General features: G+C 46.7%; 1 protein-coding gene across 1 annotated transcript in view; it reads right to left on the bottom strand.

Annotated features, from left to right (window-relative positions):
* Positions 1–14,676, bottom strand: part of SFMBT2 (Scm like with four mbt domains 2) — a 201,050-nt gene that overhangs the window by 47,613 nt on the left and 138,761 nt on the right. Inside the window, exons 10-11 of the mRNA XM_077758536.1 lie at positions 8,162–8,244; positions 1,733–1,859 (exon numbers count right to left, since the gene is read on the bottom strand). Of these exons, the coding sequence (XP_077614662.1) occupies positions 1,733–1,859; positions 8,162–8,244 (210 nt within the window). The remainder of the gene's footprint in view (positions 1–1,732; positions 1,860–8,161; positions 8,245–14,676) is intronic.

Here is a 14,676-nt window from a genome sequence, read left to right as displayed (position 1 = left end):
TACCTTATATTTCTTTGCTCTAAAAACGGAAATTTATATTCCAAAGAAAGACAATACTAAGGAGAAAAGGCTGTCAGAAATGTTAACTATATACACTGTTGCTGCTCATCGCCTTTTTTAAGATTTGGGAAGCTGTAGGGTCGGGCGAATGAAGCAAAGATCTCAAGAAGGAAACTGACCTCAGGCGTACCTTAATGGCTTAGCCAGTTTCGTTCCTCCATCTATAAAAAGCAGGGGCACGCTGCCTGCTTGTCTGTGTCAGGTAATTAACAGCTGTAAAGCAGTCTGGAAGTACAAACCGCTAAATAAATAATGACTGCCAAAGAATCTTAATGATGATGTGCTAAATAATAATGATGAAACAGGGGCTCTGAACTCTACCACGTCGGTTTTCAAATTAATCACACCAGCAAGGTCCCGATCTCACAATATGGCTTAGCCCTGTATGAGGTAGTGAGTTTGACGGAGGGACTGAACTCGCAGAAGGGATCCTGTGTTTCCAAGAGCAGGTGACTCAACTTTACATGGAGTGATGAAAACAAGGTCACGGTCTCTTCCCGTGGCCGCAGAAATAGCGCCGTCCTGCCTGTGTCCGGACTGTGGCTAATTCCCACCAGACACCATTTTACTCGGAGATCCACCAACCAGTCAACTTTTTGAGAATTTTCTTTTATTTCAAGTTGATTTTGAAATCCTAGACCCTAGTAACATTTGAAACGGTTTTCCTAGGAATTAAGGACACAGATGATGGCACCCATGATTCAGTTCTGTATCCTTCTCACTCCCCTGGGCTCCAATAGTTAGGAGATTGTCAGCCTCAGAACTTTCGGTGCTTTCTAGACGTGTGCTTACTAAAGAGACAGGATGAAGACATCAGCACCACTTCCGTGGCCTTCCAAACTTTCCGTTCCAGTGGTGGCAGGAGATGCCATGACCATTAAAATATGGGCTGAGAAAGCACACATTATTATTCGCAACTCGTCTCGTTTTTCCATATACATTTAAAGTAATTGATATATGTCATGAACTAAAATACAATCAAACAAACCCAAAGAATTCAGATCACGGAAAAACAGGAAAAACCTTACAGATCGGACTCATCTCAATTCTTGGTCACTGAAAATATAGCATATAAAACACAGTCCTTTTTCCACATCTAAAATCTGATCAAGGTTCTGCTTATAAAGTATGACGTTCTGTGAATTATCTGCACCATCACAAACAAAACGTAGCTATAAAGAACAGTTTAAACGTCGTTAAACAAATAAGGGTAAATCTTGGGTATTATGTATTTAGGGAGAAAGTCATCTGCAGTTCCTATTTCGAGGTAAAATTAAACATCTATGGAAGAAACCAACGTAAAGGGTGTTTATTATTCACATGCAAGTATATAATTTTATCCTCATAATAACCACGACCTCAAATACCAGCTTTAGCGCCTCATATTAATTTAATTGTGACATTAGCTTTTATAATCACAGATGTAAAAAGACCACTGTGTTCCAAACACAGTCATCACACCAGTATCTCATTTCATGAAATTATGAGTCAACATGAGAGACTCTGAACATATTTATATTTGATTAGTTTGACTCATTTAAGAACACTGAATAATTTAAGATCTGTTTAAAGAAAAGGCAGGCGAAAGGCGCTGTTTCTGAGAAGTACCACGGGCAGCCTGCTGCCTCCGATGGACCCTGGGTCCCCCAGAACAACCGCTCACTGTGCGTACCTTCCAGGTGAAGCCACATCAACCTTCCCTTCACGCTGACCACGGAGGCCACGCAGAGCTCTCCTGGGTTCCGGGGGTTCACAGCTTCCAGTTTCATGTTCTTGGTGAAACCCCGACTGAACGATGTCTGAAAGAGAGAGAGGACACTGAGCACACAGCAGGGTTACAGCAACAGAGAGGCCGCACACACGTACGCACACACACACGCTAACACACGCACGCAAATCTCATCCGTAAGACAAACGTCTTTCCTGCCATTCATGAGAAAAGAATCATGCCCTCTTCGTTTTTATCCCAGAATTAGAACTCTGCTGGCACACAGCAGGCGCCTAATAATACCTGTCCAATGAGAGGGTGGATACGGTCTCTCTCCAGGCTCTTGTACACTCTTGTACGCCCCTATTTTCTACGCAATCACCAAGGTGCAGGTCATTCCTTCTCCTTCCGTATCTTCCTGACTCACATCACTCCGGGCATATTCGAGGGTGTGAGGACAGAGCCCAAGTCTCCATCTGGCCTGACGAACTCCCATTCGCGTTGTGAGTGCAGGTCTACTGGTGACGGATTCCCAGAGTTTTCTCTGAAATTGTCGCTACTTGACATTTATGCTTTGGGCTTACTTTCATTTACTTTTGAAATTCACTTTTTAAAAGTTTACACTTAGGAGGGGATACCTGGGTGCTCAGTCAGTTGAGCGTCCAATTCTGGGTTTCAGCTCAAGTCATGATCTCACGGCGGTGGGATCGAGCCCCGCATCGGGCTCTGAGCTTGGGAGTCTGTCTCTCCCTCCCTCTCTCCAAATAAATAAATAAACATAAAAAAATAAGAATAAAAATTTACACATAGGGAAATTCACTCTTTTTGGTGCCCTGTTTCTGAGGGTTACATGCAGTCGTACGGTCATAACATCAATAGGTAGAGCAGTCCCTTCACCTCCAAAACGCTTCTGCACTGGCCCTTGGGTGATCCGTCCCTCCCAGACTCCCAATTCCTGCACCACAGACCTGTCTTCTGTTCCCAGAGTCTTGCCTTTTCCATAGTATCACATAAAGGGAGCCATGCACTGTGCAGTGCCGTTTCTTCCACTTAAGCAAAATGCATTTGAGATTCATCTGTGTTACTACACACATGGAAAGTTCATTCCGGTGTACTGCGGAGTGGTTTCTGTAAATGTGCAAAACACTTTTCACCTCACTAGAAAAGGAATTGCTGGACCTCATGATAAATGTATGTTTAAGTTTCTAAGAAATTACCAAATTAGTTTCCATGTATCATTTTGCATTCCCATCAGCAGCGTGTGGTGTTCCAGTGGCTAAGCATCTTCACCAGCACTTGGTTTTGGCGCTTTTTCAAATTCTAACCATTCTACTAGGCGTCCAGTGCTAGCTAATCATGGCTTGAAGCTGCATTTTTCCCTACAACGAATGATGTTGAGCATTCTTTCACATGTTTCTTTGTCACTGGTGTATCTTCCTTGGCGAAGTGTTGGGTTTTTAAAAGAAATGTTTATTTATTTATTTTGTGTGAGAGAGAAAAATAGAGAGAGAGAGAGGTAGGCTGAGCAGGGGAGGGACAGAGACAGAGAGGCGAGAGAGAATCCCAAGCAGGCTCTGCACTGCCAGTGCAGAGTCTGACACAGGCCTTGATTACCATGAACCACAAGATCATGACCTGAGCTGAAATCAAGACTCGGATGCTTAACTGACTAAGCCACCCAGGCACTGCGACTGTCTGCTGTTATCTTCATTTAGGAAGTATCAGCTTTGGTGCCTACAGACTTGTGGCTTTTATCTTTTAATACTTCCTCAGACACTGGTTCACGGTATCCTGGCATCCCTCATCTCTGACGACGAGTTTGCTCCTGTTTAAAAGCTGTTCCTCTACTTGAAATGTACCGATTTTTCCCTCTGGAAGTTTTAAAGATTTTGTTCTTCATGTCTGGTTATCAGCAGTTCGACCATATTGGGTTTCCTTGTATTTATGTTGCTTGGGGCCCACAGAGAGTCCTGAGCTTTTCCATTGATACTTGCAGTGACTTTGGTAAATTCTGGCCATTGCTTCTTCAATGTATTTTTTCCTTCCCAGTCTCTGTGGCCATTTCTCTGGGTCTCTGGTTACACATGACTTTGTTCTTCAGGTCCCCGGGATTCTGCTCATGTTTCCTACACCCAAATGTCTCTTTCTGTTGTTTCTTCAGATATGCTGCTTTTCAGCTTCAAAGTCATGAACGCTTTCCCCCGTCACCCCTACTCTGCTAGAGAGCGCTTCCAGTGAATTCGCTTATTTCAAGTATCGTATTTTTTGATCTTGGAATTTCTCTTTTCTTAAACTTTCTGCTTCTCTGCAGGCACTTCCTACCTTCTCATTCATGTTTTCCTTCTCAAACTTCAGGGTGTATCTGAATCATCTGGATAACCTTTAAAAACCAGACTACTGGGGGACGCCTGGGCGGCTCAGTCAGTTAAGAGTCCAACTTCAGCTCAGGTCATGATCTCACAGTTCGTGGGTTCGAGCCCCATGTCCAGCAGAGCCTGGAGCCTGCTTCGGATTCTGTGTCTCCCTCTCTCTCTGATCCTCCCCCCGTCATGCTCTGTCTCTCTGTCTCAATAATAAATAAACATTAAAAAAATTAAAAAAAAAAAACAACCAGCCTCCTGGGCCTTAGCCCAAAGTTCATGATTCGGGTGATTTGAGGCAAGGCCACAGATTTTGTGTTTCCAGCAAGTTCCCAGGTGATCCTGGAGGCTCTAAGGATCGTACTTTGGGAACCAGCGCTTTGCACCACTGGGCGTGGCCTTGATGGCAGCTTTAAAATCCCTGTGTGCTAATCCAAACATTCGGGTCATGTTGGGTTTGGTCTCTACTGACTCTCCTTTCCACTGAGAATGAGTCTGATTGGCTCATGTGCTGATCAATTCTGAAGTCTGCAGGTCTGAAATGTTGTATCACAGAGACTCTGGGGTGTGTTATGTTCTTCCCAAGAGTGCCGATGTTGTGTCTCAGCAAGCGGTGAACTTGCTGGGACTCTAACTACACACTCTGTCTCTTGAGAAGGAGCTCAGACCCCAGCTCAGTCTCTCATCCTTGGCGAGGCTGCCCGGAGTTTGCCCGGAAAATACGCGATCTGCGGCTCGGCCAACGATTTAGGCAGACTGCGTACATAGAATGGTGGCTCCCTCTCCTGACGCTTCTATCTGAGAGTGCTCTCGCTGTCCAACACATCTGCCTGCTCACATTCTGTTATCTGCTTCCTCAGGCCAGAACGACTGTGATTTTTTGATCACTGGTTTGTCATCTCGGAAGCTGTCAACTGTGGCTGACCTCGGGCCAAAAGTCTGAAAAGAATCACACAGTCACCTCGCGGAGTTCCTTCCTTCCAAGCACCTGCTCCCCTCCAGATCTGCCCACGTTTGTCCATTCTCCACATCTGTCAGGTGTCGATAGTTGCTATCTGCCAGAGGGTCGGTTCAGTAGGAGCTCAGTCAACCCTCAAAGCAAAACTCCCCTTCTAGCACTATTTTAAAGTAAGTATAAGATTTTCCAAAATCATCTGCTGCTATAAATTTTAATCAGGTATTACAATGCTACATGTATCTATCTTGAAATATATCAACTGGGGTAAGCAGGCTCCTGTAAGTAACAAGAGATTACATCCTTACGTGACCCATGGGAGGAAGCCAAGCTAATTTGCATTCACGTATCTATTTATATATGTTAAGTTGCAAATGCAATTATATCTTTTTGTAACCAGAACAAAATTACCCAGTGTATGCTAAGAAAGCAATTTGTTCTTCTCCTTTATGTCTCTTTGGAAATAAGAACCAAAGAAAATTCTAGGCGGGCTATTTTTCTGCAAGTCATCCTGCCTATCCACGCATATTATGCATTGAGTTTCTTTCTGATAATATGACTCGATCGGCTGCCTCCAAAGCCTCTAAGTAAGTTAAAATGCATTTGATCCTTCTTAATAAGGGAAAGCTCCAACTGCATAACCTATTTTCGTTTCAACTCGTCGCTTGAGGGTAATTTATAAAGATCAATAGCAAACCTGTTACCTGCGAGTTTATTTTACTAAGCACTGGGCTGGGTCAATCCGTTTCAGAACCGTCTCCGATTGTTAAACACCCCCCAGGGAGGCGTCTCCCGCACAGCCGCTTCCGCACTACCTCTCTGCTTCCGCACTGCCTCTCCTCAGGCGCACACAAGACATGCGATTAAAAAATGAATCCCTCATAAGCATCCCCTTAACGGGCACTCGTAGCAGGCTAATGGAATTCAGCAAAGCGCCAGCAATGCAGGGCCCAGGCAACAGGCAGGTAACAATCCCATCGATATTTAATCGACACGGAGAGCCAGAAACAAAGCGGGCATATCTGTAACGCGTGCGTTCCTAATGAACACGCCAGCAGTCATGAAAACAGATTTCATCTTGGCGGCTAAAGCTTGGGGGCTCAGAGGACGCTTGGGGATGTGGTGACTTGCTCTGTTCGGCCAGCTGCTGGCTGAACGGGAGCAGAGGACGGCGGAACTATGTTGTCACAGAAGAAACACGTCCTTACATACAAAACCAGGGGACACGTCAGGATCTTCCTCCCAAGGCTGAAGACGCAGGGAAGAAAGATTTCTTTGGTGAGGTAGAAAGCACACCTTAAGGCGGGGGGCGTGGGGATGTGGAAGTGTCTCCACGATCCTGAGAGGCAACAAGGTCAGGACTCTGTGACAAGTAGTATCAGTGTGCAAAAAGGTCTAGGAACTGTGTGGACTTGCTAAGCCTGGGAGCCAACCCGCGGCTACCCTCTGGGTGGTGTGCCTGCACTTACACACGCCTCCACGTATGGGCAGGGTCCCCACCGTACACACCCCCTCGACTCACCACGCATACCTTCCAGGGCTTCAGAACAACCAGCCTTGTGCAAATGCCGCCTCAGTCGGTAGAAAGCCCCTCTGCTGGCCTCAGGAGCCCTCGTTTCCAACTCTGCCCCGGATGTGTTTCTGGGTGTCTGAGTACAAGCTGACCCAGGGATCAGCACTGGGCATGTTCAACCCACAGTTCTTCAAACACCACCTTGCTGCACTCGGTACTGAGCCTCTTGACTAAGCCAGCCCCTCCTCCTCTCGGTTCCAAAGATAGGTCTCTGATGTGGGGTCACTCTGCACCATAGCACCTGCCATCCCCAACTGCAGCCTGGAGTGTGCGTCTTTTTTTTTAGTATAAAGAATTAACTTTCAGGGATGCCTGGGTGGCTCAGTCGGATAAGCGTCCTACTTCGGCTCAGGTCATGATCTTGCGGTCTGTGGAGTTCAAGCCCCACGTCGGGCTCTGTGCAGACAGCTCAGAGCCTGGAGCCTGCTTCAGATTCTATGTCTCCCTCTCTCTGCCTCTCCCCTGCTCAAGTCTCTGTCTCTCTCTCTCTCAAAAAGTAAATAAACATTAAAAAAATTAAGAATTAACTGTCATAACTAAATGCATGTTCAACACACTAGGCTATATACACTGATGTCTCGTTACTAACACAGAGATAATAATCCATGTCCCGTTTCACAGTTCCTAGGGTTGATAAAGTCTAATGATTAGTTTATAAGCCATTTTATACAACCAACTCCTATAACAAGTACACACGTGAGAACGCATGCACGTGCACACACACACACACACACACACACACACACAGCTATTGGATGTGCCATCATCCCAACAGCTCCATTTAAACAAGGAAGTGGTTTAAAGTAAGCAAAGCACAGCACTGTTGGCATCTTACTGAACTCCTCCAAGAAAAAAAGTGTAAGATCATATGTTGAGAACATGCTTCAAGAGCGGAGAGTCTCCTACCAAGGGGCTGGTCGGCATCACGCCCCACAGAGCACGCGTGCATGCAAATGCCGGCACGGGGCTACCGCAGCACGGCTGCCTTCCTCCACCGTTTGGAGCTATGGCTGTGAACGGCCCCCACCAGGGCACCTCTCCCGCCCTCACTCTCGGCAGGTGCACCCATGGCACGGGCTCTCACCCATGGGAGGTGCACGGAGTAACGTGCAACACCAGCCACGGGCCCAAGAAGTAAGAACATTTTTTCCTTCATCTCGTTCCTTCTCTGCTCACTGGACTCAGAGGGTGAAGACGCAGGCTCGCCTGAGGCTCAGCCTCATGGTGACAAGCAGCCTGCCCTATTCCAGAACACACCAGACGCTTCCATAAATGGGAAACGGACTTAGCCTGAGCCGCCATACATTTAGTAGCGGATGTGTTCCAGCAGCCCAGAGCCGCCCTCACATACAACCTGAGAGAGTCCTTTTCAAAAGCTACGGAAGCTTAAGGATCCTGAGGTGCAGGGCCGCACGCACATCTGGCTCAGGAGTAGAAAGCACCTCACAGAACTGATGGCGGGCGGCATCTAGGAATGAAGCAGTCGCAAGCTCCAAGCTCCTTACGTTTCTGAAGCAGAAGGGCGGCGCCTCCTCCGTGCCGTGCTGCTTGTGATAATCTGCCCAGTCGAAGTCCTGGCCAGGGTAACCTGTACAGGACGGAAACAGGCAGAACAGTGTTAATCAAATCAACAGCTTTAGAGCGTGTCACTGATCACAATGATAAGGGGTGCGAATCCAGGACCCCAAAGGGTGAAGTCGTCTCTTGTGCCTGACGGCAGGTCAGATTTCATGGGGCACGTGTGCAAAGATGTAAAGTACTAAATACAGGGCAGGCGCACCATCATGATCGTGATGTGGGGCCTGAAACCGGGTGAAGGGTGGCGTTTACCCCCATGGCGCGTGCCGGTGGCAAACGTGCTCTGGGGGAGAAGTGCTGCGTCAGGACGTCATACACAACATGTCTGCACAGCGTGTTCTGCAGAAATCCACAGTAATCATTCCCCGCACATAGAGCCTGATCGGTCTGTGAACTTCTCAACATCTTCGGGGAAACCAAGAGACTTTATTGGAAAACACTGCCTCGGGGGAGGGTTTTAAAAGACCAACAGAAAGTGTAACAAATGGCAAACAAGGAGTCGATTGTGGGAAAACTTCCAGAGGTGGGGTGGGGGGGCAGCCCCGCATCTGGACTGCACTGAGGGAGAGGAAGGAAAATGAGCATCGGGAAAGATGGGCCTCTCGGGGGAAACGTTGGGGGGCATCTCTGAGACATGGTGCGCGGGGGGGTGGGGGGTGGAGAAACAGCTCCTGGAATGTGCTAAGCGTAATGGGATACCGATCCTGCCCAAGCGGGTTGTTTCTTCCCTCGTCTCATGCGGCAGGAGGGGACGCAATTAAAGTACATCCGTCACGCCCGCCGGGGCAAGACATGGGAGAAGGGCTTGGGAAGGTCGCGGGAAGAGAAAACGGTTCTAAATCATCACATAAGCACAGTGCTGGGTGCCCAGTCCGACCCAGAGGAGGAGACGGCTCTCTGTACGAGTGTTATTTGCGGTTCTCAGGAACCACGGATGGTGCTGAGACCCAACGGTGTTCTACCAACGAGGATTCGTGGAAAGGGCGTCCGGCGTCACCGTAGCCCTCATGCAAGATCTCCCCTGATGGGGGGGAAGAGTATGGACAGTAAATCCACCAGGGGCTTCCTAAGTATTTTGTGAGCCAAGTTCTCATGGCTCTTCCCCACATCGTCGTAAATTCCATACCTGCGGATTCACCTCACACGGGGACTTGAGGTCACTGACCCCCACGGCTGCAGAGAGACCACAGAAGTTCCTCACTGAAGAAGGTCAAGGACTGCTGCCTCCTACCCTGTCTGTACCCTCAAGTACAAGATGGTATTCTTTTCATTGAGGACCCTCAGTTTATACAGATGTTTTAGACGATGGGGTTGGAGTTAGCCAAGAAGGACTCGCACTCCTCTGGCCCAGCGCCTGACCCCTGAAGCCCCCCATGCCCTACTGACCATCAGCGGGAGAAGCACCCCGCTGCTTCCTACAGCATCCCTGTCATTCTATCAAGGCTGACAATTCCTCATTTCTTTCAAACAAGGGGATAAAACGTCTTCTGGCTCTGAGATGCTGTCACTCCTGGTAGACAGTTTCAAGGAGATTCTGAAAGTTTTCCTACCTGCCCTTGCCCCCAACCCTTCTCTCCAGAGCTAGATGGATCTTTGCATCAGAGGTTTCTGGAAGGGACCAAGCCAACTTTTTTTCTGAACACTTACCAACGCAACAAAGTAAAACAAGACAAAATATGTTTTAAATAAAGTAATGCAAGTCTCTTTACAATGAACAGGACCCTCCGCTTTGAGAATAGTTTCCGTGGAGCTCTTCTGGATCAAACCCGTGCCTTAAACGTGTAAGAACAGAAGAGGCTGCCGAAATACAACTCAAATTGCCGAGAAGTTATCCAATAGTATGAAACTCGGAGGGCATCTGGGTGTTTAGAGCCAGCTCTACTAAAAACTGGATGAAACCAGGCAGAAGCAAAAATTCCTCCGTGTCTGGCTTTCCGATTCACAAAATAAAGAAGAGATCTTCAAGGCCCCTCCAGCGGCTGCATTCCATAATTCAGAGCCACTGTTACTGATTATTTTACTGCTGCTGCTTAGGACTTGTGCCCGTCCTCCTGCGTGGTTAATTCCTTCCTCTTCTACGAGGAGAGTGTGGCAGGGCTGATGAAGAGAGGTCATGTGACAAGTCACTCCCCAGAGAAGCTGGCCATAGACTAGCTGAAGACAAGATGGGTCCTACAGCATAAGGACCCCATTTCGAAGGCCGGTTGACTTCACTAAAGCCAACATCTCACTGCGTCGCAATGTCTCTCCCCTCGACCTCTCTGCTTCCTTACCTTGGTGAGCTGAGGAAAATCTCATCAAGATCATGGGGGAAAAGAGGTAAACAGGGGGAAAAAACTATGTAAGTGAAAAACAAGCCATTTTCTGATAGAACATGGAGACCTGGGTATTCTTTATGGTCAATATCTGTTCTGATAAAACCTTCCAACTTACAAGTCACCTCTACTCCCCCTCCAGTGGTATTTAGCTGGGATTTCTATAATCACGTTCATAACCATGAACTTCCCCTAGGCGACAACCCACTCTATCAAATGTCATGCTCTGTGGCTTCTCAGACCTACATTCAATGCTTCTCTCTCAGTCTTCACGACTCTCTCTATGGGGAGCCATTTTTAATCTAATAATTTCAAGATCCAACCACGTCTTGCCGGTACCTAAGCAACAAAGGATTATTTTGCCCCCCTCAGCTCTTCGTTTCCCTGAACATTTGAATAGCCTAGACTTCTCCTCCTCCTTCTCATAGGGACCTTTATTCACTTCATCACTTAAAATTCTTTTCCTTCAGGCTGATAATGAGCTCTCTCTTTGTAAGGCAGTTTTGTGACAGCTCAGAAAATATCTGCTACATAAAAACAAATTGCTGTGGCTTGTATAATAGAGACAACAGGGGTCAATTATAGTCATTAATCAACAAAGACAGAACACGAAGTACTAAGGCTTAACTGTAGCTGGGAAAACATGTTTTAAACCCAGGAGGGGGGAAAATCGCAGAGGGGAAAAGAAAATAAAAGCAAATCAAAACCCCCTGGGCTGTTAAAATCCGCAACGAGCTGCCACAAGGGACTGTTGAGCCACGACCACTGGAGTTATTTAAGCTTTTATTGGTGTTTATTCTGAACCAAGTTCCAGCCGCTACAGGTCCAAAAGAGAAGAGGTCTGTGACCCATTTCCTTGTGATACAAATTAATTGGCACAAACCGTCCCACTTGCAAACATTACTGTTGGGAGCGCAAGTGGGTAATTCTTTTGGAAAATAACTGGGCAGTAAAACATTCATGAACTTTGACTTCACAACAACTTAGGAACCATCCAAAAAACTGAAAAAGTGTTATACATTAAGATACAACGGCTTATTACTGGTGGGACAACTTTACATCCCAAAATAGGAAATTATACATAACTTATTCAAGGTCCGTGGGAAATAATATAGGCACGACACTGCACACGGTTTGTAAAAACAAAACAGGAGAACATATTGCTGTAGGTTTAGATGAAAAGACTGCTTTGGACAAGCATAAACAGAGTTAGCAGATTTACCTGAAAGTATGCAAAGAGAAAGACCAGAGGAAATGTAAGGAAAACTTCACAGTAGTAAATATCAACATAGTTATCGGGCTGGTGGGTCTTGTGGATGCGTCTTTCTTCTATCTCTTTGTATTTTCCAAGTTTTCAATCCTGGTCGTAAATTATTTCAATAAAAAGTATTTGGAAGTGCAGACCTTTGCTCTATTTTATTTTATTTATTTTTTTAAATGCTTATTTATTTTTTAGAGAGGAGAGAGCGTGAGCTGGGGAGGAGCAGAGAGAAGGAGGCAGAATCTGAAACAGGCTTGTCAGCACAAAGCCCGACATGGGGCTCGAACCCAGGAACCGTGGGATCATGACCTGAGCCGAAGTCAGAAACTTAACTGACTGAGCCACCCAGGTGCTCCTTGCTCTATTTTAAAAGACAGTTAAGGCACTAGTCAATCAATCAAGAGCTAACTTTGCATCTGGAATTCACCATGACTGCCTCCCAAGAGCCAACGTCCAGCTTCTCGTTTGCTAACAGACCCTGATTTTGTGCAGTTCCTACAAGAAGTTAGGACTCTCCTCAGCACCAGGAAGTGAATCACGACAGCCTCCCACCCCGATAATCACGGTGTTCTCATGCCCTTTGCACCAGGAAGTGAACCATGACATCTCAGAGACCATGACTGTAGGATGGAGGGAAGGGGAAGGATGTAAAAAAAAAAAAAAAAAAAGACATCCTTCTGTAATAAGACAGAGTTAGAGCTGCTCTTCTATCCCAGATGAATATGGAATAAAAAACAATCTTGTACAATCTTCAGAAATAATATCAGCAAAAGAGCTTCATCTCTGCCATCGACCTGACCGGCCAGATGGAAAACAATAATAAAATTCCAGCACTGCAAAGACTGCTGGGAAACAGGTACACTTATGCATTCCTTGTTGGCATGTATCTCAAAAATCCACCGCAGACGCCGATTCGGCAATGTGTCAAAATCTTTACGAAGGGGTCTACTCCCCACTCTAACCGTTTGTTCCTTTGTATATTCAATAATTGGAAGCATTTATTAAGAGCATGCTACATGCCAGGCACAGGTCTGGTTCGAAGCGTACAGAAATGACCAAAATCGACGAAAGCCCTCATGTAGGCAAGCTTCTGGTGCACTGGGAGGAGACACATCTTACACAAGTAGAAAACACCGGACGATCAGAGTGCTACAGAGAGAAATGCGAAAGGGCAGAGGGAGGGCTCAAGTCTTGACAAAACGCTGAAAAATCTAGGAACTGAGGAAGCGAGTCTTGTGGCCACGTAGGGGGAAGGGGTGCCAGCGGAGGGGGCCAACAACTGCAGAAGTCCAGAAGCAGGTCTAGAATGTTCTAGGAAGAGCAAGGAGGACTGTGGGGCTGGGCAGAGCGAGTTGCGGGGAGAACAGAGCAGTAAGTCCATTATGAAGTATCCTACAGAAATAACAGGGTGCTGTGCAAACATTTTATGCATAAAAGCAGACGAGAATAATACAAACAATGAGGGTGTGGTTAAATCAAATATTTTTTTAAGTTTATTTATTTATTCATGGGCAGGGGGCAGGAAGGGACAGAGAGAGGGGGAGAGAGAGAAACCGAAGCAGGGATCGATACGGGACCCAAAATCATGACCTGAGCTGAAATCAAGAGTCAAGACGCTTAACCAACTGAGCCACCCAGGTGTCCCTAAGTCAATTATTTACCTGCAAATCATGGAACTTTCCAGTCATTTAAAGTAGGAGACAATTTGGCATGTGGGTGGCAAATTCCTGTGCATAAAATAATTAAACTGATATACAAAGTTACGCATTCTAGGAAACCAAAATCTGAAAGAATATATACCAAGAGTTGGTTTTTTTCAGGATAGGAAACTTCTCTCCTTTGTTTGCAAAATTTTAAAGAATGAATGCGCATTAAAACGATAACTGAAAAATAGTCCTGAACAGAAGAAACTGAAGTCCTAATAAGCTAGTAACACTTTCTCCAACAAGGAAGTGCAATTAATTCAAGAGCTTTTCCGTCTCCAGGTTGCTGGACTCTGGCTCGCTGCTGGTAAGATGAGAATGACACACGGAGCGGTCCAGGGTCACCTGCCCCCAGCAGGTCCTGAGGGCCAGGAGGCAGACATGGAGAAGTGGGAAAGAAAGCTCTGAAGAGGGGCGCCTGGGGAGCTCAGTCGGTTACGCGTCCGACTTCCGCTCAGGTCATGATCTCTCGGTTCGTGGGTTCGAGCCCCGCGTCGGGCTCTGTGCTGACTGCCAGCTCAGAGCCTGGAGCCTGTTTCAGAGTCTGTGTCTCCCTCTCTCTCTGACCCTCCCCTGCTCACGCTGTCTCTCTCTCTCTCTCTCCTAGAAATAAAAAAAAAAAAAAAATTAAAAAAAATAAAAGAAAGCTCTGAAGACGTCCCCCACACCGACTAAAGGACACACACCCCATGAGGACATCTGCTCAGAGCACGTTTACAGTGTTGAGGTGTAGACATCTGGGGTCAACGGCGGACTTCCTTAGCTTCTAGTTCAACATCTTTTTGAAAGGAAAAATGACACAATCACCTTCATACACCAGCAAGTACCAGACCTGAGATACAACAACGCAAGATCACACAAGGGAAACCATATTGGGAGAAGAGGTTCCTCATCCTCTCCCAGAAAATCTCCTGAGCTGTTGGGGCGACTTGACTGGGCTCTTGCTCCCAGCACCCGTCTTCCAGAAAGGTGGTCTCCCTCGAGGCTTCTACTGAGTTCCTGGGACTCGCTAAGGCTAAGCGCACAATGGCCTCCCCTTGGTGACCCTCTCCGCCATCTTGTTAAGGAAGCGGGATTAATGGCTGAGGAAGCAAGACCACAAACCTCAGGGGGCAGATGCAGCCCTGGGAACCAACCTGTCTCTTCCTGAGCAAGTTTTCTCG

This window comes from Crocuta crocuta, unplaced genomic scaffold, assembly GCF_008692635.1.
Source record: "Crocuta crocuta isolate KB4526 unplaced genomic scaffold, BGI_CrCroc_1.0 scaffold32, whole genome shotgun sequence".
Taxonomy (NCBI): domain Eukaryota; kingdom Metazoa; phylum Chordata; class Mammalia; order Carnivora; family Hyaenidae; genus Crocuta; species Crocuta crocuta.
This window is presented reverse-complemented; position numbering and strand designations above follow the sequence as displayed.